Source organism: Acanthochromis polyacanthus, chromosome 18 (genome assembly GCF_021347895.1).
Source record: "Acanthochromis polyacanthus isolate Apoly-LR-REF ecotype Palm Island chromosome 18, KAUST_Apoly_ChrSc, whole genome shotgun sequence".
Lineage (NCBI taxonomy): Eukaryota > Metazoa > Chordata > Actinopteri > Pomacentridae > Acanthochromis > Acanthochromis polyacanthus.
The window spans coordinates 2,724,393-2,749,488 of NC_067130.1; the positions used below are offsets into that span (position 1 = coordinate 2,724,393).

Here is a 25,096-nt window from a genome sequence, read left to right on the forward strand (position 1 = left end):
GGTTCCACATTCAGCCCAGTTTGATCTCCAGTGACCAGTAAAACCACAGCATAATAACCTATAAATAACCACAACTCCTCATGGTTACTTTGTTTTAGCATAGAAATGTACATTCTGAAAATGTTCACATTTAAAGAATTATCTTTTTACTAAACATTATCAGGTTTCTTAAGAAAAATAAGTTCAATTTAAGCGACATTCAGCCTCAGTTTATCATTTCCACATCACAACTTCCAGATCACAGAGTGTCTACAAAGGAACACAACATTTAGTCACCTGGAACTGAACGATATAGTGTTTTACTTTATGACGAAAGCAATAAAAGTCAGACAAAAGAGAAAAACAACATGAAGCAAACAAAAAGAGAGCAAAAATTTGACAAAAAAAGTTACAAAGCAACAAAAAATGGACAAAAAATTACAAAACTCAGAGAAAAAATACAAAAACAAGACAAAAAAGGAGACAAAAAGAACAATGAACAATCTAGTATTTTATTTTATGATCAAAACAACTTGTCATGATCTATAAATGATTTTAAATTTATAGTTTTACTAATTTACAATCTGCAGTTAATGTCTTCTCTGTAGTTTTTACACTTTGAGGGCCGAATTGGACCCTCTGGAGGACCACTTTTGGCCCACGGACCTCATGTTGGACACCCATGGCTTAAATGATCCCATGCACAGGGACAAGCAGAGGATGGATAAACCTCTACTACATCTGTGGTGTTTGTGCAGAGAGCTTGTAAATAAGCAAAAATAAAGTGACATTACAGACAGCAAGAGAGACTAAATGGACAGGCTGATGGACGACGGAGGACGACGGAGTAAATACAGAGAGGGGGGAGATGGATGTTTACCAAAATACCCTCCCTCTGCCTCCCATCCACTGTATTGACGGATGACGGCATGCAGCAGGGATGTGATGTGAGGGGATGAATGGACGGACGAGAGGGGAGAGGGAGGGAGGGATGACATCAGCGCAGAGTCTCTCTCCAGCCAATCCCATCGCAGTCCCCCGCCTGCTGTCTCCGCCCTCCCTTGTTGCTACGGCAGCAGCCCCATGTTGGAGGCATTGTTTAGGGGTTGATAGTAATGCAGCATGTGGTCTGCATGTGTGCTGATTTGGGGAAGACGGTCCGAAAACCTCCCCCTTTGTCGTCTTTTATCTCCTCCGTTCTGCCCGTCGCTGTCTTCCATCTCGCCTTCTCTCACCTCTCCGTCTGAACATTCGCTCTCCTTTCATTCATGATTTATTCTTGCTGCAGAGCTCGTGTACTACATGATGCACGTTGAGCATCATAGAGTCCCAAATCTGACTGTTCTGCACTGATTATTTGGACAAAGCATATACAGCCGTGGAAAAAATGACTGGAGCATCGTTTTTATTCCATTTCTTGTCAACTGGTGTCTCGTTTTTGTCATTTTGTCCCATTTTTGTCATTTTGTGTCTCATTTTTGTCGTTTGTGTCTCGTTTTTGTCGTTATGTCATGTTTTTGTCGTTTTGTGTCTCGTTTTTGTCGTTATGTCATGTTTTTGTCGTTTTGTGTCTCGATTTTGTAATTTTGTGTCTCGTTTTTTAATTTTGTGTCTTCTTTTAGTCGTTTTATGTCTCGATTTTGTCATTTTCTCTCATTTTGTGTCTCATTTTTGTCATTTTGTGTCTCCTTTTTGTCATTTATGTCTTGTTTTTTATCATTTTGTGTCTCCTTTTTGTCATTTATGTCTTGTTTTTTTATCATTTTGTGTCACCTTTTTGTCATTTATGTTTTGTTTTTTTGTCATTTTGTGTCTCATTTTTGTCATTTTGTGTCTTGTTTTTGTCGTTATGTCATGTTTTTGTCGTTTTGTGTCTCGTTTTTGTCGTTATGTCATGTTTTTGTCGTTCTGTGTCTCGATTTTGTCATTTTATGTCTCATTTTTGTCATTTTGTGTCTTGTTTTTGTCGTTATGTCATGTTTTTGTCGTTCTGTGTCTCGTTTTTGTCATTTTCTCTCATTTTGTGTCTCCTTTTTGTCATATATGTCTTGTTTTTTTTTATCATTTTGTGTCTCCTTTTTGTCATTTATGTTTTGTTTTTTGTCATTTTGTGTCTCATTTTTGTCATTTTGTGTCTTGTTTTTGTCATTTTGTACCTTCTTTTTGTCGTTTCACACAATTGCATTTGCCCTGTAGACTGAAACTACCCCAGATGGTCACTGATCCACCCCCATGTTTTACTGTAGGGGCAGACGGTCTGGTTTGTAGCTTCTCCAGGCTTCCTTCTAACCAGTAAGTTGTCTGGAGTGGACATCAACTGAAAACTGGATTCATCCCTGAAGAGACATTAAATGTCCTCTTATATATGCTGGGAATGCATTTCAGCTCCATCATGTCAAATAGGACAAAAAGTATGATGGAATCAGCTGCATTTTTGTTGTGTTCATTGTATTCTTCAGGTAAAATACCTTTAGTGGTACTCGCCATTAAAATGAACAAGAACCTGAAAAAACAAGGGTGGAATAATAATTTTTTACATGACTTTGTTGTGCAAAACAATACAAAAGACAAAAGGTGGCGTTCCAATAATCTGTGCATTTATTGCTCCAAACAGTTGTAGTCCAACATTCTTCGTCTCAGATGGTCACAGTTGACCATGATCCAGGCGGAACACCCTAACGTAGCACTCATTGGCTCCTGCAGCATCACTGGAAGGTTTTCCAGCATGAACGGCCTTTTTAAGGTCCTGCCAGCATTTCAGTCAGATTCTAGTCCAGACTTTGACTAGGCCACTCCAAAACCTTCATTTAGTTTCTTTAGTTCATTCAGATGTTGACTTGCTGGTGTGTTTTGGATCGTTGTCCTGCTGCAGAACCCAACCGAGCTTCAGCTTGAGGTCAGGAACTGATGGCCAAACGTCCTCCTTCAGGATCTTCTGCTAGAGATCAGAATTCACGGTTCCATCAATCCCAGCAAGTCATCCAGGTCCTCAGACCATCACACCACCACCATGATTGAGTATAGGTATGATGTTCTTTTTCCAGATGGAACGAGACACACACCTTCCAAAAAGTTCCACTTTCGTCTCGTCAGTCAGTAGAACATTCTCCCAGAACTCTTGAGAATCGTTCAGATGTTCGTTTCCTTTTGGTTCTCTTTGGTCAGCAGTGGTTTTCTCCTTGGAACTCTGCCATGGATCCATATTTGCCTGGACTCCTCCATATTGTTGAGTCCTGAACACTGACCTTAACTTAGCCAAGGGAGGCCTGCAGGTCTTTAGATGTTCTCTTCGGTTCCTTTGTGACCTCCTGGATGAGTCATCTCTGTGCTGCTGTGATAATGTTGGTCGTTGGTCCACTCCTGGTGGTGTTCTCCACTGTTCCACGTTCTCTGCATTTCTAGATGATGGTTCTCACCGTGGTTCTCTGGAGTCCTAAAGCTTCAGAAATGGCTTTTTAACCTTTTCCAGACTGATAGACGTCAGTTGTTCTTGATATTTTTTTGGATCGCGACATTTTGTTGCAGCTTTTTTACATCTTTTGGTCGACTTCAACAGGTTCTACTGAAGGGATTTCTTTACTGAACAGTTCTGGAGATCATCAGGTGTGGGTGTAATCAGTGAAATTGAGCCCGCTTTCCAAAAAATGCGATTTACAGTTAATTCATGATTTAGCAAGGGGAGCAATTACTTTTTCACACAGGGCCAGGTGGGTTTTGATAGCTTTTATCCCTTAAAACATTAAATCATCATTTAAAAGCTGCATTTTCTGTTCACTTTGGTTATCTTTGGCTAATAGTTAAATGCGTTTGGTAATCCTAAACATTTAAGTGTGGAAAATATTCAAAAAATTTGAATTCCAGATACTTTTTTGTCTGTTTAAATGACACATTCTTATGTATCCTGCAAAATCAAAACAACCTGCAACATTCTGAAGTCATGCAAGAAGCTCCAGTTAGCTCATATATCTGTCGTTGTCTCAGAGCCACAGTTCCTTTATTGAGGTTTGGCTTTTCTGAATCCAGATGGTCTCATTTTTAGCGTGTCAGCAAGAAAACATGACACACAGCAAACACTGAGAAGTTCCCATGAGTTCATACTGACTGGAAACAAGCAGCTTCTGGTGTCATCAGTTTTATCTGGGAAGATTCGTCAAAATAAATCAGATTTACAACATTTGAAACCCCTGAGAAACACAGATCCATGTGTTTGTGCGTCTCCGACCATAACTCACACCATTAACCCACTTTTAAAGAGTTTTAGAGCTCTGTCTGTTTGTCTCTGTTTTTTGCTCTCAGTCTGTTCCTGTCATCGCTCTGCCCTCCTTCCTCTCGTAACCATGGAAATGAGATCAACATGCAAATACCTGAGCACGCTCAGATAGAAGATGCAAATTGCATCCGCTTGTAGGATTACACGCCCACACACACACAGATGCACGCTCAGACGTATAGGCGGCCTGCACACGCACACACAGGCGTCGGTGCGTGCTCGTACGTCAGCACGCCCACCTGCAGCAGACTGGAGTGATTTATAGGTGAAGCAGTCGTTCTGCCACTGAGCCGTACACGAGAGGAAACCAAACACAGCTGAGCCAAAAGTAAACACAACGACATGATGAGCAAAGTTTGAGGAAATATCGAAAGTTACGTTCAGTTTTCAGTTTTCTGTGTCCTCAACTACAGACGTCTGATATTGGCTTTTTTGCCAAGAACCAATATCGTTCAATTCTCAATATCTGATTCCGATATCAACCGATACCGATAAATGTGGGCTATTTAACTAATTCTAGGTAACATCACATATCTCCTGTGGTGGAATTAACACATCATGCCTTATTTTATTCTGATGCCCCATTGGATGCATTCTCAGATGTCCAAATGTAAACACCATCTGTGCAAAATAAGAAAACTATTTAAGTTTTGGAAAAAATGCCATTAATGTATTTCTTTTAGTTGTCTCAACAGGTCACACTCTCCCTCCCTCTATGAGTCGGTAAATGCCGGCAAAATCCAGGCATTATTTTATCAGTTTTCATTTTAAAAAAAAGATAACAATATTGACAGATATTACGTTTTTATGCCAGTATCGGGCCGATATTGTTGGACATGCCTAATTGCAATTGATAGCTATTGATAGATGCTTTATGTATCCCCTTGGGGATATCTAAGGTATCTGCTAGCTCGCACATGTTACATTTAAGAAGACTAATGTGCAAAAGAACGTGCAATTAATATGCAAATCCTGAAGAAATAAGGTGTAAAATATCTAGTATTTACATTTAAAAATCAAAGAGTGATGTAAAAAGAGAAATAATAATAACAGTTGATTTATGAGAGCTTATATGTGCTATTTGACACTTTTATTTATATTTACTTTGCTTAATTCTATCTATACATGTATATAATCACATATGTATGCTTATTTTTTGTGTATTTTTATTCTGTATTCTTATTATTCTTAATGTTTCGGTCTAAAACAGGTGCACAGTGATTTCACTGCACATTATACTATGTATAAATGTGTTTGTGATAAATAAAGACCTTGAATCTTGACAATATTTGGCCAGAAATAGGTAAAAATGAGCCTCTATTAATCCCACAGTTGGGAAATTTGCAGTGTTACAGCAGCAGAGGGGAGTTTAGAGAACATTAGTAAAACAAAAATATGCTGATTAATCTGTCAATGGAAAATAGCAACATTGCTCATGAAAATAGTTTTATATGAGTAGAAAGACTGACATTGTACAGATTCATTCATAAAACACTGATATTGCACACACAGATTCTTATATATGCAGAAAAAAGACTGAAGATACAGTAGCCTGCATTTGTATGCTTGTGTAACTACCAAAGAAATAAAAAATATATCTAATTTATTGCCCATTTAAGCGCATGCAAGCTATTTTGTTTCCACATTTAATGATGCTTACTAGACTATTGCAAGTTTACAGCCTTTACTTCACATAAACCAGCTATAACCAGGGTTGAAATAACAGAATAGAGTCACTGTGTTGTTTGCAAATGAACAAAATAAAGGTAAGAAGCTGCTTTTGTTGCTTTGTGGCTTTAAAAATGTCTTTAACCTCTTTATTGTGTTGTGTTTTCATGACTCCACTGCACCCTCACACAGTCTAATCATCTCCAGTCCCGTCGCCTCGCGTTTCATTGATGTCTGTTTTCTTTTTTCCTTTTTTTATGAATGAACGGCAGAGGAGGAAGGGGCACGGGCGGCTGGGCGCGCTGCGATTGGCTGCCGGCGGTTGACGTCACCTCCGCCGTGACGCGATGCAGCCATTCATAAAAAAAGGAAAAAAGAGAAAGAAGAGTCCTGTGGAGAAACACTCAGAAGGAGACAGAAAGACGGAGAGGAAGGCTGAATGGAGAGGAGCGAGGCGATGCGCGGATAGAGGAGAGGCGCAAAGGGAATCCGTGCGCCTTCTCCAGCTTCAGGAGCGGTGTGTGTGTTTTTTTAAATCAGTTTTTTTAATTGCGGGGGCTTGAAGGAGATCTGCTCTGCCATGGACGAGCTGTGTGAGATGGACTGCACGGTGCTGAAGCGGCTCCTGAAGGACGACAGCGCCAAGTGCCTGCTGCTGGACTGCCGCTCCTTCCTCGCCTTCAGCGCCGGACACATCCGCGGCGCCGTCAACGCCCGGTGCAACACCATCGTCCGCCGCCGGGCCAAGGGCTCCGTGCTCAGCCTGGACCAGGTCCTGGCCGGGGACGAGGAGGTCCGGGGCCGCCTGCGCTCCGGGATGTACTCGGCCGTGGTTCTGTACGACGAGAGGACGCCGGACTCGGAGGCGGTGAAGGAGGACAGCACCCTGAATGTGGTGCTCAACGCGCTGTGCAGGGACTCCTCCGGCTCCGACTTCTACCTGCTCAAAGGTAAATGCGAGAATTATCACAGTGCAGGTTGACATGATGGATTAAAAACAGCAGGTTGGCTTCATTTCTCCACCTGGAGCAATAAAATGTAACGTTCCTGATGCGTTAATGAGCATAAATAACATCTACTCATGCAATAATTTGGATTCTACTACCAGTTAGAACAATTTTACTGCCATTTTTAAAATTTTATTTTGAAAAAGTCAATATTTTGGTCTATTTAGACAATGAAGTGCTTCTATAAATACAAATAAATAATAATGGTTCTAAATTTAACAAGTAATCTATCTGGGTCATATTGTTTTATTCCATCTATATATATATTAAAATGCCTACATATTCAATATTTCTATTGTTATTTTTGATCATAAATAATATCTACAAATGCAATAGTCCAGATTGTACCGGTTTTAGCAATTTTAGTGGCATTTTTGTATCATTTATGCTGAAAAGGTGAATATTTTGGTGTGGAGTGCTTGGATAAAAACAGATAAATAACATTCATAGTTCTAAATTTACCAAGTCTTAGAATCATATTGTTTTATTCCATCCATATAGATATTAAAATATCCCTTTTGATCGTGTTGCTCTATCTATATATTCATGATTATGATTGTTTTTTACGACACACACACTCACACAGACCAATGGCTGAGAGCTGAGTGAATGAGGTAATGCTGATGCGTAGAAGCCACATCAAACCGGAGGGACTTACAGGACACACATGATCGTTTCTGCAAAGCTTTGGGGCAAAATTACAGATGGGGAGCTGTAAAATCTGAAAAAAAATAAATAAAAACTCAACAGTGGATTCACCCAGACTATATTTAGACTGCAGGAAATCTGACAAGCAGAGCTGCTGCTGCTGCAAGCTGTGGCGCATTCTCTTTTCTCTTTTCTTTTTTGTGTGTCTGTGTGTGCATCCTAATGATGCAGACGCCTTCAAGCACAAAGTGTGTATCTGCAGCTGGTAAAAGATGACATTTAATCTGATTTGATCCTCGAGGTGCAGCACAGAGCAGCGGTCAGATGCATGTATGTGTACGTTGAAAAAAGGAAAAGCAAAGGGATGATGAAATTGTTCTCAAATCCATGGCGAGTGCAGCCCAGATCAAGTCAGGGGTCGGTTTAATAGACTTTATGTCGGACTAACTGGATGCAAACGGGAGTAAATCCTGGTACAGATTGTGCCTGGATGTTAAATATGTGCTGCAGGGTGTTGTGTGCGTTCAAACCTCAAACAAAAAGCCTCTATTTTTGTCATTTCCCTCTCATATGTGCTCCTTTGGTGGATTTAGCCTGCCCCGTGTGACTGTAGCATGACTTCAGATGTGCTGTTAATAATTAAAGGTGTTCCCCGCTCCTTCCTCTACAACAAAGACCCGCGTGTGACGCATCACATTTGACCGTGGCGTCTTTTTATTTATAGGGGGATACGACAGATTCTTCTCGGAGTATCCAGAGTTTTGTTTAAAGACCAAATCCTTACCGTTCCTCAGCAGCCAGTCCAGCGTCGACTCGGCCTGTTCGTCGTGTGGAACGCCGCACAATGACCAGGTGAGCCTCCTCCACCTTTTCTCTCAGCCTAAAAATGGCATCCATCACTCCCAAACTGGTGCTGCATAGTGTGTGTAAGTAAAAATAACAAATGATAACAACATCAAGTTAGATTTGGAGCATTCATTGTTCTCCTTAGCATTCATGTTTGATGTTTAAATGATTAAAAATGACATCATCAGGCCCCGATTAGCTGATTAGTTTGTTATCTTGCACAATAGACTTCAGTTTTGAGAGCAAACACTGCAGGTTATTTGCTTTGCTCAACTGAATTCCTTCCTTTTTTCAGCAGAGAAACGTGAAAAAAACAACATGTGGCTGCAGGTTTTTACAGAGTTTGAGCATCAGATAGTTCATTTTCAGTATTCTGGTTAATTTTTCTGCACCAATTTGCTGTAAAAGTGTCTTTGTTTGTGAAAAAACAACATGTGGCTGCAGGTTTTGTAGAAATTTGAACATCAAACATATAATTCAATGCATTCTGGTCAATTTTTATGCATCGATTTGTTTCTTTTTTGAACCATTTTGCTGTAAAAATGTTTGTCTATGAAAAACAACATATGGCTACTGTTTATTTTTTGGAGTTTGAGCATCAAATAGTTCATTTTCAGCATTCTGGTTAATTTTTCTGTGGCAGTTTGCTGTAAAAATGTCTTTAACTATGAAAAAACACTAAAAACAATAGAGATTAATTTAAAATACACTGGAATAAGGCACTCTGTGTTAATTTCAAATGTTTACTCCGTTGTAAATGAGCTTTTTTAAGCCACGTTTCCTCACCCATTCTGAGAATTTAAACCTCCAGCTGTTCTCGCATACGATGCTTTTTTAGTCTCTCAGCCAAAATGAAAGAATAATTTCCTGAAAATGGTCTAAATTAGTGATCTGTCGTCACTGACTCACCCCTGTGAGCCGGTTGTTCCTGCTGGTGATGTGTTGTTTGTGACGCTCACAGTCGCATGTGGTTTGGCTTTAATTCGACTGGAATGCACCAGGAAGAGACAACCCAGCCTCTATGTGTTTTCTAAGAAAAAAGAAATGCTCGATCGTCTCTGCCGTGCCGTCAGGTGCGTTTTAAATCAAGGAATCCAGCAGCTTCCGGTGGATGTGAAGTGAAACAGCCGGCTGAGTGTTTCCCTCGCTCCCTCCCTCCCCTCACATTACATCTCTTAGCGGCATCGATCATTTCCTGACGCTGTGTCACTACCCAGTTCGTCAGCAGCGGTGACACAAACAGACAGAAGCTTTTGTCAATAAGTCGCGCTGCCGGTCGTAAGCCAAAGAGACTAAAATGGCACATGAAAAAATAACACAAGTAGACCGAAAAACTAGACAAAATGACAGAAAAAAAAGAGCAAAAATAAATCAAACTGACAAAGTGAGCAAGGATGGGATACAAAATAACAGAAAAAAACATGTAAAAATGAGACAAACTGACAAAAACATGCAAAAAATCTAAAAAAAAAAGACAAAAAAGATGCAAAAATGACTGAAACTGACAGAATATGCAAAGAAATGACAGAATAACACAAAAAACACGCACAAATAAGGAGAAATTATGTGAAAGTGATACAAGAAGTGACAAAATGACACAAATTTGCCAAAGATCTGCAAAAAATGACTGAAAATGACAGAAAAATTGAGCAAAAATCACATAAAGATGCACAAATTGCACAAACGGATGCAAAAACGAGACAAAATGAGACAAAAAGAGACAAGAATTAAAAACAATGATCAAAACAATTACTCAAACTGACAAAAATATGCATAGAAAATAACAGAAAATATGTGCAAAAATTGCATAAAAATGCAAAAGTATCAGAAAACATGCAAAGATGACAAAAATGTGCAAAAATGACACCAACATGAAACACAAAGATGCACAAATTACACAAACAGATGTAAAATGAGACAAAAATGTGCAAAAACAAGAAATAAATGACACAAAAGGTGCAAAACAGGTAATAAATGACATAAAAGGTGCAAAAACAACTCAAGATTTAAACACAATGATCAAAAAATGACTCAAACTGACAAATATGAAAAAAATGACAGAAAATATGTGCAAAAATTGCATAATAATGCAAAAGTATCTGAAAACATGCAAAGATGACAAAAATGACACCAAAAATAAACACAAAGATGCACAAATTACACAGATGTAAAATGAGACAAAAATGTGCAAAAACAAGAAATAAATGACACAAAAAGGTAAAAAAAAAAAAAAAAAGATCAGAAAATGACTCAAAAATGACAAAATAACAGTAAGAATTAGCCAAAAAAATGCAAAACATCTGAAAACATGCATGGACTGTAGACTGGCTGACCTCTCAGATCCAGTAAAAGGAGGAAACGGTTTCATGAAAATCTGCTTTGGGATGTGATTCAGAATGAACTAAACACCGGGGACACATCTTTTTGTTTGTGTGGTCGAGGAAAAGAGTTAAATAAAAAGATATTTTCTCTGTAATGTGCTGCAACATGTCAGGAAAGATGCAGCAAAGTTTTATTGTGTGATGTCTGGTAGCAGCTTTAGGCGTTTTAGCATTTATTAAAAAGAACTAAACATGTTTCTTACGTTCCTTCAGATGCTTCCGTGTCCTGTATGCACATTATTTACATGTGGTTTGCCAGCAGAGCAGCAGCTGTACGTGTTTCTGAGAACATTCTGAGGAAATGCTGCACATTTTATTCTCAGAAAAACCTACACTTCCTCAGCAAAGCAGAAGAGAGGCTGATGCATTAAAGCATGACCCTAAATTCTCCGCCTGTAAACATTATTGAACCTTCCGTCGACTCGTTTCCACATGGGAAAGTAACTGAGAAACCGATGAGCCGAATTATTCACACGATAATCAGCTCCTGTCCGATGCTAGCAGAGCTGATGGGGCTTTAAAAAAATATTAAAGCCAGGTCACGCTTCTGCTGAAGTCATCTGGTGTCCGGTCTGTGCTGCTGGATGGGACACTGGACTCTTTGTCTTAGAGCAGGGGTGTCCAACATGAGGCCCGCGGGCCAACAGCGGTCCTCCAGAGGTCCTCCAGAGGGTCCAATCTGGTGTAAAAATTTCACAGAAGACATTAACTTTTGTCATTTTGTGTTTTGTTTTATTCATTGTGTTGTGTATTGTTTGTGTAGTTTTTTTTTGTCTCACCTCTCTCGTTTGTCTACATTTTTGTTGTTTCTCGTTTTTGTGTTTTTTTGTCTTATTTGTGTAATTTTTTGTCGCTTTGTAACTTTTTTGTCTGATTTTTCTTTTGGTCCTTTTTTTTGGTTTTTTCGTGCCATTTGTCTAATTTTTGATCGTTTTTGTGGGGCTTTTTGTCTCATTTGTGTAATTTTTTATCGTTTGTCCAGTTTTTCTTGACGTTTTGTAACTTTTTTGACATTTTTTTTCTCCTATTTTTGGTTTGTTTCGTGCCATGTGTCTAATTTTTGCTCATTTTGTGTCTCATTTTTGTTGTTTTTTTTCTTGTTCTTCTTGGTATTTATTTAAGTTTTTGTCATTTGTCCATTTTTTTTGTCGCTTTGTAACTTTTTTGTCCTTTTTTTGGTTTGTTTCGTGCCATTTTTCTCATTTTTGATCGTTTTTGTGTCTTGTTTTGCTCATTTTGTGTCTCATTTTTGTTGTATTTGTCTTGTTCTTGTTGGTTTTTGTCTTTTTTTTTGTCTGGCTTTTGTCCGTTTGATCATAAAGTCAGATACTGTATCATCAGTTCCAGATATCTGTGGCTAAATGTTGTGTTCTTTGTAGACACAGAATTGACTTTTTTGCACTAAAACAAAGGAAACATTAGGGGTTGTGGTTATTTTACTGGTCACTGGAGATCAGATTGGGCTGAATGTGGAACCTGAAATAAAATGAGTTTGTCTTAGCACATAGGCTGGTTTTCATTTCGCTCTGACGTGGCTCCAACCCAGAGATGTTTCTTTACTCAGTGACTCCGTCAATAAAGCCTCGTCTGCCGAGGGAACTGCACTAAATCTGTCTCTTCATTGCTGTTTGATTAGGAAATATTAAATTAAATACCATCCTTTATTTTTTTATTTGGGTTTCCCAGGGCGGCCCGGTTGAGATCCTCCCGTTCCTCTACCTTGGCAGCGCCCTGCACGCCTCCAAGAAGGAGGTCCTGGACGCCATCGGGATCTCCGCCCTGCTCAACGTGTCGGCCAACTGTCCCAACCACTTTGAAGGAGCGTACCAGTACAAGTGCATCCCTGTGGAGGACAACCACAAAGAAGACATCAGCTGCTGGTTCCTGGAGGCCATCGAGTTCATAGGTCTGTGTGTGTGTGTGTGTGTGTGTGTGTGTGTGTGTGTGTGTGTGTGTGTGTGTGTGTGTGTGTGTGTGTGTGTGTGTGTGTGTGTGTGTGTGTGTGTGTGTGTGTGTGTGTGTGTGTGTGTGTGTGTGTGATCGTAGCAGAACAAATGCATTCCCTCGGTGGATCTCCTCCGATAAAAGCCTCTTTCAGCAGCAGCTTTGTTTTTTTGTCACATGATTTAAAACGATAATCGTAATTAAGTGTTTTGCTGTTAGACCAGGGGTGTCATTTTTGTAATAGTTTCTCTTGTTTTTGTTGTTTTTTGCCTTTTTTGTCTGACTTTTTTTCATTTTGATTTGAAATTGCATTTATTTTGCTTCATAAATTTCAGTTTATTCATAATGTTTTGCAAAAAAAAAACTAATTCCTTAAATGTGAACATTTTCCGAACGTACTATTTTTGCGCTAAAACATCAGGAGTTGTGGTTATTTATCGGTTATTATGCTGTGATTTTACTGGTGACTGGAGATCAAACTGGACTGAATGTGGAACCTGAACTAGAATGAGTGTTAGAGCTTTTGAATTCTAATGAGAAGACGTGGAGAGCTGCAGTTAAATCATCAGAATAGTTGCTGCTTTTATTCTTTCAATTGAAATTTGTCTGGTATTCCTCCTGGACATCATCTGTCAATCAAACTCCAGGGGCGGGACTGCGGTGTCTCGTCTTCTTCTGCGTTTTCGCAAAAATGGCGTCTCATCTCCTCCTCCTATTAACGTCAAACAAATTTCAAACGTCGCTTCTCGTCTGGAGTTTTTTTCTTTTCTTCCCAGAAAGCAGCTTTCAGAGAACCGCCACGGAAAAAAAAAAAGGCTTTCATGTCCCAAAGTCGCTGAGCACATAAAGCAGACAGATGATGACAAATCTTAATTTATTCCTCGGAATCTGTCACAAATTATTATTTCCATGCAGGCACTTAATCACACACATCTGAGCCGAGGCACAGAGTGAAAGAGGAGGAAAAAAAAGTGACGTAATACGCTGAGGGGTGAGACGGAGCGTTTGGAGGGATAAAATATTCCAATCAGTGATTCTCTGCAGCGTGATCGTTTTGTGTGTTTGTTACGGGCTTTTTGCTGTGCATGCCCATGCTGTGTGTAGACGCTGGTGTGCATGTGTGTCTGTCTGTGCTGTGAGTGTGTGTGTGTGTGTAGGTGCTGGTATGCGTCATAGTTAGCTGCTGTGGGACCAGAGTCTGACTCATCCGCTGTTACCGGGTGAACAGACGCTGTGCCAGAGTTACCTGAAAACTGTCTGTTGGTGTGTGAAACAGAAAGAGAGCAAAAAAAAAAAAAAAAAAATGCATCTTATATCTGAGAAGGTGTTTGTTTTTGGCCGTGCACGACAGGAAATGTGTAATTCTGCTTGGTATAGATTGAAAATACTGAATTAAGGAATAAAATGCGAGAAAATACACTTAATTTAATGCAAAAAAAGGCTCAAAAATGGCTGTTTTTAGTTATTTTACAGTGTTTTCTCCACCCAGCAGTGCAGTTTTATATATATTTGTTTGTTTTACATGACATTCGTGGTCTTTTTTTTTTTACAGATTTAACTCACTCTAACTGGACTTTTTTGTCTTTTTTAAAAAAAAGTAAAATTCTATATATTTATAGGTTATTATGCTGTGATTTTACTGGTCCGGCCCACTTGAGATCAAATCGTGCTGAATGTGGAACGTGAACTAAAATAAATTTGACACCCCTGTTCTAAAACATTCGTCTGGTTTGTTCAAAGATGCAGATAATGTTTTGGTTAATGAGGCGTTGCCGAGCTAGAAAAACTGAATAAAATGTTGAATAAACGCTTGGTTTTGTTGTTTCTGGGAGGACTTGTTCAGATCAGTTAATTATTGGAGTTATTCTCATCAGTTTTATTGTTTACTGGTTTAATATCACATGAAATATAAGCATCCTTAAGCGCTCATTTATCAGTTTTATCTTCATGCGTAATCACTGATGTAGCTAAATCTTTAAGTAAAGTCTGACTGGTATTTTCTAAATTAAGTCGGAGGCATGTCCAGCAGCACAAATAAAGCCCCTCCATTATGTCCTTCACGTTCTTTAATTTCCTGCAGGCCGCCACACATGCTCACTAGTGTCCAACTAATCACGCAAGCTGACGGGGAAATGAAGTTACTGTAAATGCTTCAATGAAACTATTGCCCAAATCTGGTTATTCTCCAGAACAAAGTAATAGTGAACGCAGTTAAAGCGTCGGAGCCAGAAATAGGACCGGGGAGGAAGTGTGAAAGAGACGCTGATGACTCAAACGTTGCACTTGTGCGTTTCAGTTTAAATGTGATTTGCTGCTTTCTCACTTTGAGGTTAGTTATCGGTCTGACTGCGCAGAGAGGGGAGGACATGAGTGTGGGGGAGAGGAAACGAGAAGCAAGCGTCACCGTGCATCTGTTGTGTTTAAAATGGTCGGTGGCTGCAGCAAACGCACGCTTAGGAAGACAGTTTGGTGATTTAATGACGTCTAAATGGAACGATGATGGGAGATTACTGCTTATTTGATTACTTTGTTAGCTGCTGATACCTCTCAATCAGTTTGTAATCATTCAGTAAATTAAATGTTAGAAAAAACAGAGTCCAAGGTGACCTCAACCTAAACGATGTTTACTGTCATAAAAGATGGAGGAAGCCTGCAGATACTGAGAGGCTGAAACTGTTTAATGTTGGGCATTTTTCTTTGCATCACAAATTGTTTCCACATTAGTTTAGTTTGAAGCATGAAGGACTGGTGGAAATATGCTGTCAGCTGCCGCTTCCTTAACATTTAATACTAATAGAGATTTACAGTGTCTCAGTGCTCTGATGCTAACTGGTGCCAAATAGCTGAAAGGACGGACGGAAACTTCCTGTTCACATGAAGCGATACAAACATGCCCTTTGCTTTAAGGAAGGGGGAAGAAAGTATTCAGTTTGTTTAAGTTCACACTGAACTCATGATGTCATGTAATTACAGCAGCAAAATATAAGCAAGACTGCATCTGTCTAGACCAGAGGGTTCAGACTCATCTCAGTTCAGGTTCCACATTCAGTCCAGTTTGCTCTGCAGTGGGCCGGACCAGTAAAACCACAGCATGATAACATTTAGTCACCTGGAACTGAATGATGTAGGATTTTACTTTATGATCAAAATGAAAAAAGTCAGACAAAAAAACAAGACAAAACAATACAAAAATGAGACACAAAATGACAAAAGAACAATGAACAGTCTAGTATTTTACTTTATGATCTAAACAACTTGTCATGTTCTAGAGATAACTTTAAATTCATAGTTTTACTAATTTACAATCTACAGTTAATGTCGTCTGTTGGAGGTTTTCCTTTTTATCATACTGTGTGAACAAATGCTGAGATGTTTGACTGGATGAGTATAAACTTCAAAGTTATCATTGTCGATCTTTTTGTGGAGATTCTTCGTTTGCTTCTTAAAGGTGATTTGTATGCATCATCGGCGGCGTCCTCTGACCTCTGACCTCTCTCTCCTCAGATTCCATACGGGACTCCAGCGGCCGAGTTCTGGTCCACTGTCAAGCCGGCATCTCCCGCTCCGCCACCATCTGCCTCGCCTACCTGATGAAGAGGAAGCGAGTGCGTTTGGACGAAGCGTTCGAGTTCGTCCGCCGGCGCCGCAGCATCATCTCCCCCAACTTCAGCTTCATGGGCCAGCTGCTGCAGTTCGAGTCGCAGCTCCTCGCCACCTCCTGCGCGGCCGAAGCGGCCGCCACGGCGAGCCCGCTGCTCGGACCCAAGGCGGCGGCGGCGACCACCTCGACGGCGGCCACGCCTACCTCTCCGTTCATCTTCAACTTCCCGGTGTCGGTGGTGAACCCGGCGTACCTGCACCACAGCCCCATCACGACCTCCCCCGGCTGCTGATGGCCGGCCGGCCGCGGCCTTCCCTCTACCTTCGCTGATGTGAGCACAGACTGGGCCGGGAGAGCTGTCAGTCCTGCTGACCACTGCAGTATGTTCATGCTTCCAGGGCGGGGAGGAGAGAAGCATCACGGTGCCTGATTCAAAGACTCAAAAGACTGAAAACGGACTTTTTAAACCAGCCAACACTCCTTCCATTTTAACACGAGATTTCTTCAGATCGACCAAAAATGAACTGGTTTTTTTCTTTCAGATGGAGTGTTGGACTGATGCACCCTCTTCCTCGACAAACAACAACAACAACATGCACAGGGGCACATTGAAGCTACAAGTCCACTAGATGCATTTTTCCCGCAGGTAAACGCGCTGCATCTGAAAATCTCCCGCTTGGTGGGCGTGTACTTGAGGTGTTCAACTCCTGCCGACCTTCTTCTCCAACTATCCTGCCCCTGATTGGACAAACGCATCGACTCAGGAGCTGTCTGCTCCTGGATTTCAGTTTAATTCAGTTTTATTTATATAGCGCCAATTACAGACAAAAAGATAAAGTCTGCGGCCGAAAGCTAAAAGCGCCAGTTAAGGCAGGGTTATGCTTATGAGACGTTTGGAAATCCACTCGTGCGACCGTGTGTGACTTTATACTCCATGCGGCGTCTGCTCCCAAACTGCAGGGGGCAGTGTATCACAAACACGCGTCTACCTAGTCGACTAGAGTCGCCGAGAAGTTTGCCGTCGTTTACACCACATGCAACATGGCATTGTTGCATTTGAGCAGTTGGTTTTAATTTCACCCCATGAATAGTTCATAACCTGGTTACCACGGTGATGAATCCTATAAACGCCTGAACTTCCGCTGCTCGGAGCTCCTCTTCTTCCGTCCACGTAGTAAAATTTGGAGGTGCACAACGTGGAAATATTCAGTATTAGAAGGTCCGTGTGAGGGGGCGTGGCTGCTAAAATGATGTAATTTGTCGGTACGGAGCTGCTGGAATCCTGTCATGTGACCACGTTGTGACCCGTTAGTGACCGCCCACCACGCGTGTAATTTTCAGATGCGGGGGAAAAAAAAACGCATCTAGTGGACGCGTACCTTCACACACAACACAGAGAGGCATGAGCAACAGCAAAACTCTCTCTCTTCTCTCTCTCTCTCCCACACACGAACACATTCATGACTACCGACTGAATAAGCTCAGTATGAAGACAGGGGCTGTTGCTATGGAGACGACAGGTCTTTAGGAGAGGAGATGGACACAGGAAGGAAGGAGGAATTTTAAGCACCCGCTCCTTCCCCCCCTTTTTGGGTGTCCCTCCTGTTGCCGGACAAAAGAGATGGACGGAAAAAAGAGGGGAGGAGACGGTGATAGAAAGCAGGAGCCTCTTCAGTGACAGGTGCTCCGCCGGCGATCCGACCGGAGCTTCCTGTCTTTCATACGTCCTCTTCCTCTCCCCCGTCCTACCTTCCCCCTCCTCTCATCTCTTTTTCATCCTTTTATACTCCTCCTCTCCCCTCATCCTCTCATCCCTTTGCCTCTCATCTTCGCCCTCCCCTCTTCTCCTCGGCGAAGAAGCTAAATAAATAAAATCAGATGCCAAATAAAGAGCAGGTTTCGTGTAAACGGAAAGGGAAACCCCTCCGTAAGGCCCCTGACACTCGCTTTAGGAAACCCCTTCTGTTACATCACTAAAGAAAGTTGTTTTGGATGAAAGGGCTGAAAAAAAAAAAACACAAGAAGAAGAGAGTGCCGTCTTAGAAATCAGTGGCTGAGCATGCTTTGTTTCTGTGTCTTTTCCTGGATTCTCCCTTTTTAGATCAGATTTTAGAGCTGGAAGACAGCCACTTAAAGGACCATGCTGGTGGTTTTTGTACATTTTAATCCACTATTAATAATGTATTCTTTACCGCTGATGAAAATCTTGTTTTCAGTTCTTCTCGGCAGGTTTATTTGTACAGCAGACTTAGATGAACGGAAAACATTTTTTTTAATTTTTAGGTTTGTGGGCTAAAAGGTGCATCATGCCAGTGGTCCTGTAAGGTGTTTGTGCCTTGTTCATGAAGGCATCCTGTGGATTTACATGTCCCTGGATCAGCCAGCGGGGTGTTGATTTATTTATTTTTTAGTAGCTGCTAGATATTACTGAATGTTGGTCAGACTTCTAAAATAATCTCAGTGCAGGACAGAGTCTTTTTCCACGACATCAGCAGAGCAAAAGCTTCTCGGTCACACAAACACATTTTATGTACACGAGGACTTTGACAGATCTTAAAAATACTTACATTAAAAGGAGCCGTTAAATGGATTCACCAAAACTATGAAAACATGGAAACTTTCTCCTCTATTCCAAAGTAATTTGTGGAGAATTCAAGTTACCAAACAGGAAAGAAAAAGGATATATGTAAATTGCAAAAACACTATTTTCAATTTGTGTAAACATCTTCTATATTCTAGTGCAGGGGTGTCAAACCCATCTTAGTTCAGGTTTCACATCTCCAGTGACCAGTAAAACCACAGCAGAATAACCTATAAATAACCACAACTCCTCATTTTTCCTTTGTTTTAGTGCAAAGAAGTACGTTCTGGAAATTTTCCCATTTGAGGAATTAAATTTTTACAAAACATTAAAAATGACCTGAAATTTCTTTAGAAAAATAAGTTCGATTTCAACAAGTTCAGCCTCAGTTTATCATTTCCACTTTACAACTTACAGATCAGAGTGTCTACAAAGAAACACAACATTTAGTCACAGATGTCTATATAGAATTTTACTTTTATGATCAAAACCTGTCAGACAAAAAGAAGAGAAAATAGTACAAAAATGAGACACAAAATGACAAAAACGAGATGCAGAATGACAAAAATGAGACAAACGGCACGTAAGTAAACTAAGAGACAAAAAAATTATACAAAAGTTCCAAAGCAACAAAAAAGATGAGAAAAACAACACAAGCGAGACAAAAAAAATACACAAAACAACAAAAATGGGACGTAAAACACAAAATGGCAAAAATAAGATAACAAATACAAGTGAGATGAAAAGGAAAACACAAAGCGACCAAAAACATGAGACAAATGACAAAAGTCCAATAAAAAAAGACAAAATACAACAAAAATGAGACACAAAACATCAAAAAATGAGACCAAAAACTTACAATGCAACAGAAAAATTAGACGACAAATGACAAAAGCAAGAAACAAAATGACAAAAAATAGACAAACAACACAACATTTTACAGATTTACAATCTGCAGTTAATGTTCTCTGTCATTTTTCCGCTTTGACGGCCGGATTGGACCCTCTGGAGGACCACTTTTGATGTGTTTGGCACTCCTGTTCTAGAGTCACAGAACCTCTGATGTTGTTCCAGAAATCCAAATTACTGATTCATTCACTTTTCAATTAACTGGAAGGTGTACTTAGCATACAGTTAGTTCACTTTCTAACTTTCTCCACAGCTCTCTTCATTGCACTTACAATCCATTCAACCAGAACAAAAGCATTGACTTTTTTGGACATCGGACCAAAACGGTTCTTTAAGTCTTCATAACATCACAATCTGAGACGTTTGCGTTGCTTCTGCTCCTCACCGGGTTGGACTTGAAACTGTGCTTGACGTACAAAGGCAAAAAAGATCACCCCACACACACGTGCACGCACAGACACGGTTTCAAAGAAAACAAACCTTTTTCTGTTTTTGAAGACTGTCGGCACCTATCTCTGTAGCACTTTGAAGTGATGCAATACTGTATTTGTAATGTTCGATTGATTTGCACATCATGGCGATGCTCAGACTGACTGCTTTGTCCACGGAGAGAGAGAGAGAGAGAGAACAGAGTCAATCAGTGAAAAATGCAATACTTTGTACACATGAGTGTGATCTGTACCTGTCCGACTGTCTGCCTCTCTGTGTTGGTCCGTCTGTCTCCACCGTGTCTCTCTCTGGTCGACGCTGTTCACCCCGTCATGGCAATATCAATCCTCCACTTTTTTTATATATATGCATACATACATACACATGTGTGTGCATATACATATATAAAACTGAACAGTTTCCCCTTGGTTTTATTGTGGAATGAATGATCTGTGCATTTATTTATTACTGAAGATCCACTGTTGAATAAACAATGTTCTTAATTAAGTTGAATGGGCTTTTTTTTTTTTATAACAACATGAATGCAAAGGCCTCCTATGAACCTATTATCACATCGGCAATTTATTTACACCAACAATTACAAGCTAGAATAACAGTTTTTTGCTGTAAATTAAATTCCAGGACAAGTAGGATTCTAGAAAATCACACACAATAGTATGAGCGCAGTAGATAATTTAGCAAATGACTCCTCTAACCACAAATTCACAATGTTATTGTGTTTTTAGCTGACACTTCTCTTATAAGTCATAAAAAATTCCAATTAATCATAGAAAGATTTGGGTAATAGTCAATTACATTTCAGGTAAACTGACACAATAATCTAATGCCATACGATCTAGTATTACTGTGGTAATGACTAGTATTTAAATTCTTAAATGTTTAATAGTGTATTTTACATGAAAAGATTCAGGTGAAGTTCGATTTCAATTAGCAAGTTTCACAAACAAAACTAAAAATCCACTTGCAAGAAAAGCAACATATAGTTTTCAAGAATAACAAAAGATCTCTCAGGCATCCCTCTCAAACAGAAATCATTTAAATAATAAAAATCGTTGAATTTTAAATTACATCCAAGCACAGCATCTGTTTCTCCTCTTCCCCTCTATATTAAAGCCTACCAGTCTAACTGTTAGCTTATAGCGCCATTTGCTGGTAAGAACGTGTAATTGTCTTTATTCAGTCTATTTGAAATGATGAGTCACAAAACAAGTACAAACACAGCACCACTTACATTCTAAAATAAGTTTGAACTCGTTAAAGCTAAAAGAAAATAGTGCTGATAGATTCATTGCAGGAAAAAACAAGTCTGCTGCAGAGGTTAGATTTAGAGCTGAGTACAAAATAATAATTCAGTAAAAGATAGAACCCGAGCAATAAATCTTGCTGTAACACATATGAACTATTAAAGTCAAGGGTGTTTAAAAGTGACATGAATTTATTTTTTTTCATTGAAGTGGGCTTTTCACAAACAAAAGAAACACAACAGGACAGAGGAGTAAATCATTCAAACAGTATTACATCAGTCAATACCTAGATGTATGTATGTTGACAAGGATTATAAACTAAAAAGTTAATCTTCAGAAGAATAAACATTTACTCACTGCATTATATATTAACTTGACAAGTGAATTACGTGCTTTCCTTTACAAAAATAAAGAGATTTCCTCTGTAAACTGTCGGAAAACACGAACTGGTGCAGAAAATTACAACAGACTGCTGAAATATTACACCCATGCTGTCAGTACCCTTGTTGTAATAAACAGGAGTACTGACAATTAGGAGTAAACTAACTGGACCACTAAAGTCATCATTGGCACTGTGATTTTTCTGATCTTTAAATGAAAGTAGTAGTAATAGTAGTAGTTTAAGGATCTTTTAAATGTTTTTTTATGGTCCTTGCTGTTGTAATTCCTTATCAAATAGGCTTAATTGTGCACAGCATCAACCTATTTAACATTCCTCTCCTTCTCATGCGTACTTTCTCAATTTTGTTGGGCTGAATTTCTGTTAAAATAAGTTTTTTGATAATTCTACACATCTTACTGTGAAGTGCTTTCACTAGTGCAGCATGGGGTCACTAATATGTGCAACAGCGCCTCCCTGGAATGCAACGGCTTCTCATAGACTCCCGTCATGTGGTCAAAGGTGGTACTGCAGCAGTGACAGCAGGTGACGTTGATTCCCGTTGGTTAAACGGTAGTAAACAAGTTGTCGGTAAAATAAAATAAACAGTGAACTAAAGTAAATTACGAAGCTAGTTTTGCCTTATTCCTGATAGCTGTTGGCAATAAGTTACAAAAACACTTGAGTGGAACAAATAAGAGATTTTCCCACCTGTGCTAATCGTGCATGTTAGCTAGCATTTCAAGCTAGCAGCGGAAGATGAGCTAGCTTCAACAAAACGGCGAACTGAATGAGAAATGTTGGATATTTACCACTCTGCCACCACGAAGAAAAGAAGGAAAGACTTAACATAACGTGAGTCAACATATCTTCTGTTTGTTATCTCCAACTCGTTTCATCAGAGGTGTCAAACATGCGGCCCGTGGGCCAAAAGCGGTCCTCCAGAGGGTCTAATCCGGCCCTCTGTGATCTGGAAGTTGTAATGTGGAAATGATAAACTGAGGCTGAATGTTGCTGAAATTCAGGTTGATCATAATGTTTTGTAGAAAGATAATTCCTTAAATATGAACACTTTCAGAATGTACTTTTTGCACTAAAACAAAGGAAACATTAGCAGTTGTGGTTATTTCTAGGTTATTATGCTGTGATTTTACTGGTCTGGTCCACTGGAGATCAAAGTGGGATGAATGTGGAACCTGAACTAAAATGAATTTAACACCCCTGACTTACTGCCATTTTATCTGAAGTCATCAGGGCAGCTTTAGCTCAACCACCTCTGATTTGCTTGAAAGTTATTATTTTATCATAAACCGTGGATATTTCATGTTGATGTTGATTTTTTTTTTAAATTGACAACTTCCAGTCGTTTGTTTTGCACCTTGGAATGTGAGGCTCTTGTTTAACACCAATCCTCCAAGAACTGCTATAGACATTTTCACTGTTTTTAAATCTATACTTTTCCACAAGTATATTAAATATTATCTGATTTCAGATTACGGGTAGGCAAAATAAAAAGTCCCATCTTCGAGCACACATTCACAAAAGTAATGATTTTGCAGAAGTCAGCTAGTCTTCTTAACCATACGTCATAGTAACATATACCAAACCTATAAAATACCTTTTTATATTGGTCACAGAAGTGGAAATAAAGTAAACTTTCGTAACTGCGCAAGTATCTCATTTGTCAAAAAAATAAAATATTGAACTAAGTTGTCCTAAAGAAAGAGAGAAAGAAAGAAGGATGTTTCTAGTAAGTCCTTTGACCCTTTTTATTTTCAAATTTTTCTTCCAATGATTGCATAAATTCAGTTTGTATTACAGGTAAGGTAGCAGCTTACCTGCTTCTTCATTCTTCATCAAAACATTAAAAACATGCCCACATATACTGAACCCCTTTTCTCTGTCATACGTTGCGTGTAGTCCAGTGTTGGTCTTCCATGTATTTGTCCAGTCCTTCATGTTGTCAGTATTTGTCATTCTCTGGCGTCGTCTTGATTTCTTCCCTTCCGTTTTGTCTGTTATTGCAAGATTCTTTATGCTGTTCCTCCTCATCGCATGTCCTAGGAATTTAATTTTTCTCGGTTTGATGGTTGCCTCGTCTGATCTGCTGTCTGATGTTAGCTTGCTGCTGAGGTGGTTGAAGTTCTCGGTCTGTTTGATATTGTCTCCTTTTGCTGTTATCTTATTATAGACAAAACACCTCTTTAATTAACTAAGAAAAGAATCGACAGAATGATCGAAAATGACTGTTAATTGCGGCCTTAGATGTGTGGAAGTTATATTTTCATCCTGGGGTTTAGTAATTATAAGCTTTTGATCTGAGATGTGGAAGTCCAGGGACTAAATCGTTTCATCAGGATGAGACTTTTCTTTCCATGACTTGCATTGGTTTGTATTTATGTCTGTAATCTACACATACTATCGATCATATCCCTGCTGGCTCCAGTCTGACTCCTGTGTTTACATCTTGCCTTCACCTCCAGCGGTTAGACGGATCACACAAAGTGCTGATTGGCTGTTTTTATCTACACCAGGCTATTGGTGATTTGACTTTTTCCTCGGTGTCTGGATTCACCAGATGGATGTTTGGGTTGATGAATCGCAGCGCTTATGTTCTTGGAAAGTGCTGAACCTTCAAACGATTTTACCCTCATGGCCATTCATCTCCCAGCAAACACAGAAAATCTTTACCAACACTACTGGAAACAGGATGTATTGGAGTTTAGGACAGTTAACAGCTTCCCTAATCACAGACAAGGAAATACATGCCCTGAGTTTTTTCTAATGTTGAGATAATCTTTCAGGGACGACACTTTGGACTGAAAATTAAAATTATTTATTACTGTTACAGCTACAAGAGATCGAAGTCAACTATTAGATTAATGTTCAACTACTTTTATAATCAAGTTATTAGTTCTGAGTCAGTGTTTGAAGAGAAGAAGTCTAAATTCTCAGATTCCAGCTTTTTGAATTTGAATATTATCTGGTTTCTTTCCTTTTTGGCTTGTAAGAGAAACGAGATATTTAAGTCTTTTTGAAGCACTCATTACCATATTTTACGATTTCTGACATTTTATAGACCAAACAAATGAGTCATTAAGAAAATAATTGACAGATTAATCAATAATTAAGTCCTGTTGGTTAATTTCAGATCACACTGATTGCAGTTTGACAGTAACTTGTGCAGTG

General features: G+C 39.5%; 2 protein-coding genes across 2 annotated transcripts in view; both read left to right on the forward strand.

Annotated features, from left to right (window-relative positions):
• Positions 1–4,623, forward strand: part of LOC127530767 (cytochrome c oxidase subunit 3-like) — a 199,887-nt gene extending 195,264 nt beyond the window's left edge. Inside the window, exon 2 of the mRNA XM_051938108.1 lies at positions 547–4,623. Coding sequence (XP_051794068.1) covers positions 1,367–2,275 — 909 coding nt within the window. The 5' untranslated portion in view covers positions 547–1,366 and the 3' untranslated portion in view covers positions 2,276–4,623. The remainder of the gene's footprint in view (positions 1–546) is intronic.
• A 1,570-nt stretch (positions 4,624–6,193) lies between these two features.
• On the forward strand, positions 6,194–20,770 carry dusp4 (dual specificity phosphatase 4). Its single transcript, XM_022203060.2, has 4 exons — positions 6,194–6,867; positions 8,297–8,424; positions 12,486–12,705; positions 16,248–20,770. The coding sequence occupies exons 1-4, from the start codon at positions 6,498–6,500 to the stop codon at positions 16,634–16,636; spliced, it is 1,107 nt and encodes a 368-aa protein (XP_022058752.1). The 5' UTR covers positions 6,194–6,497; the 3' UTR covers positions 16,637–20,770.
• Positions 20,771–25,096: the final 4,326 nt, after the last annotated feature.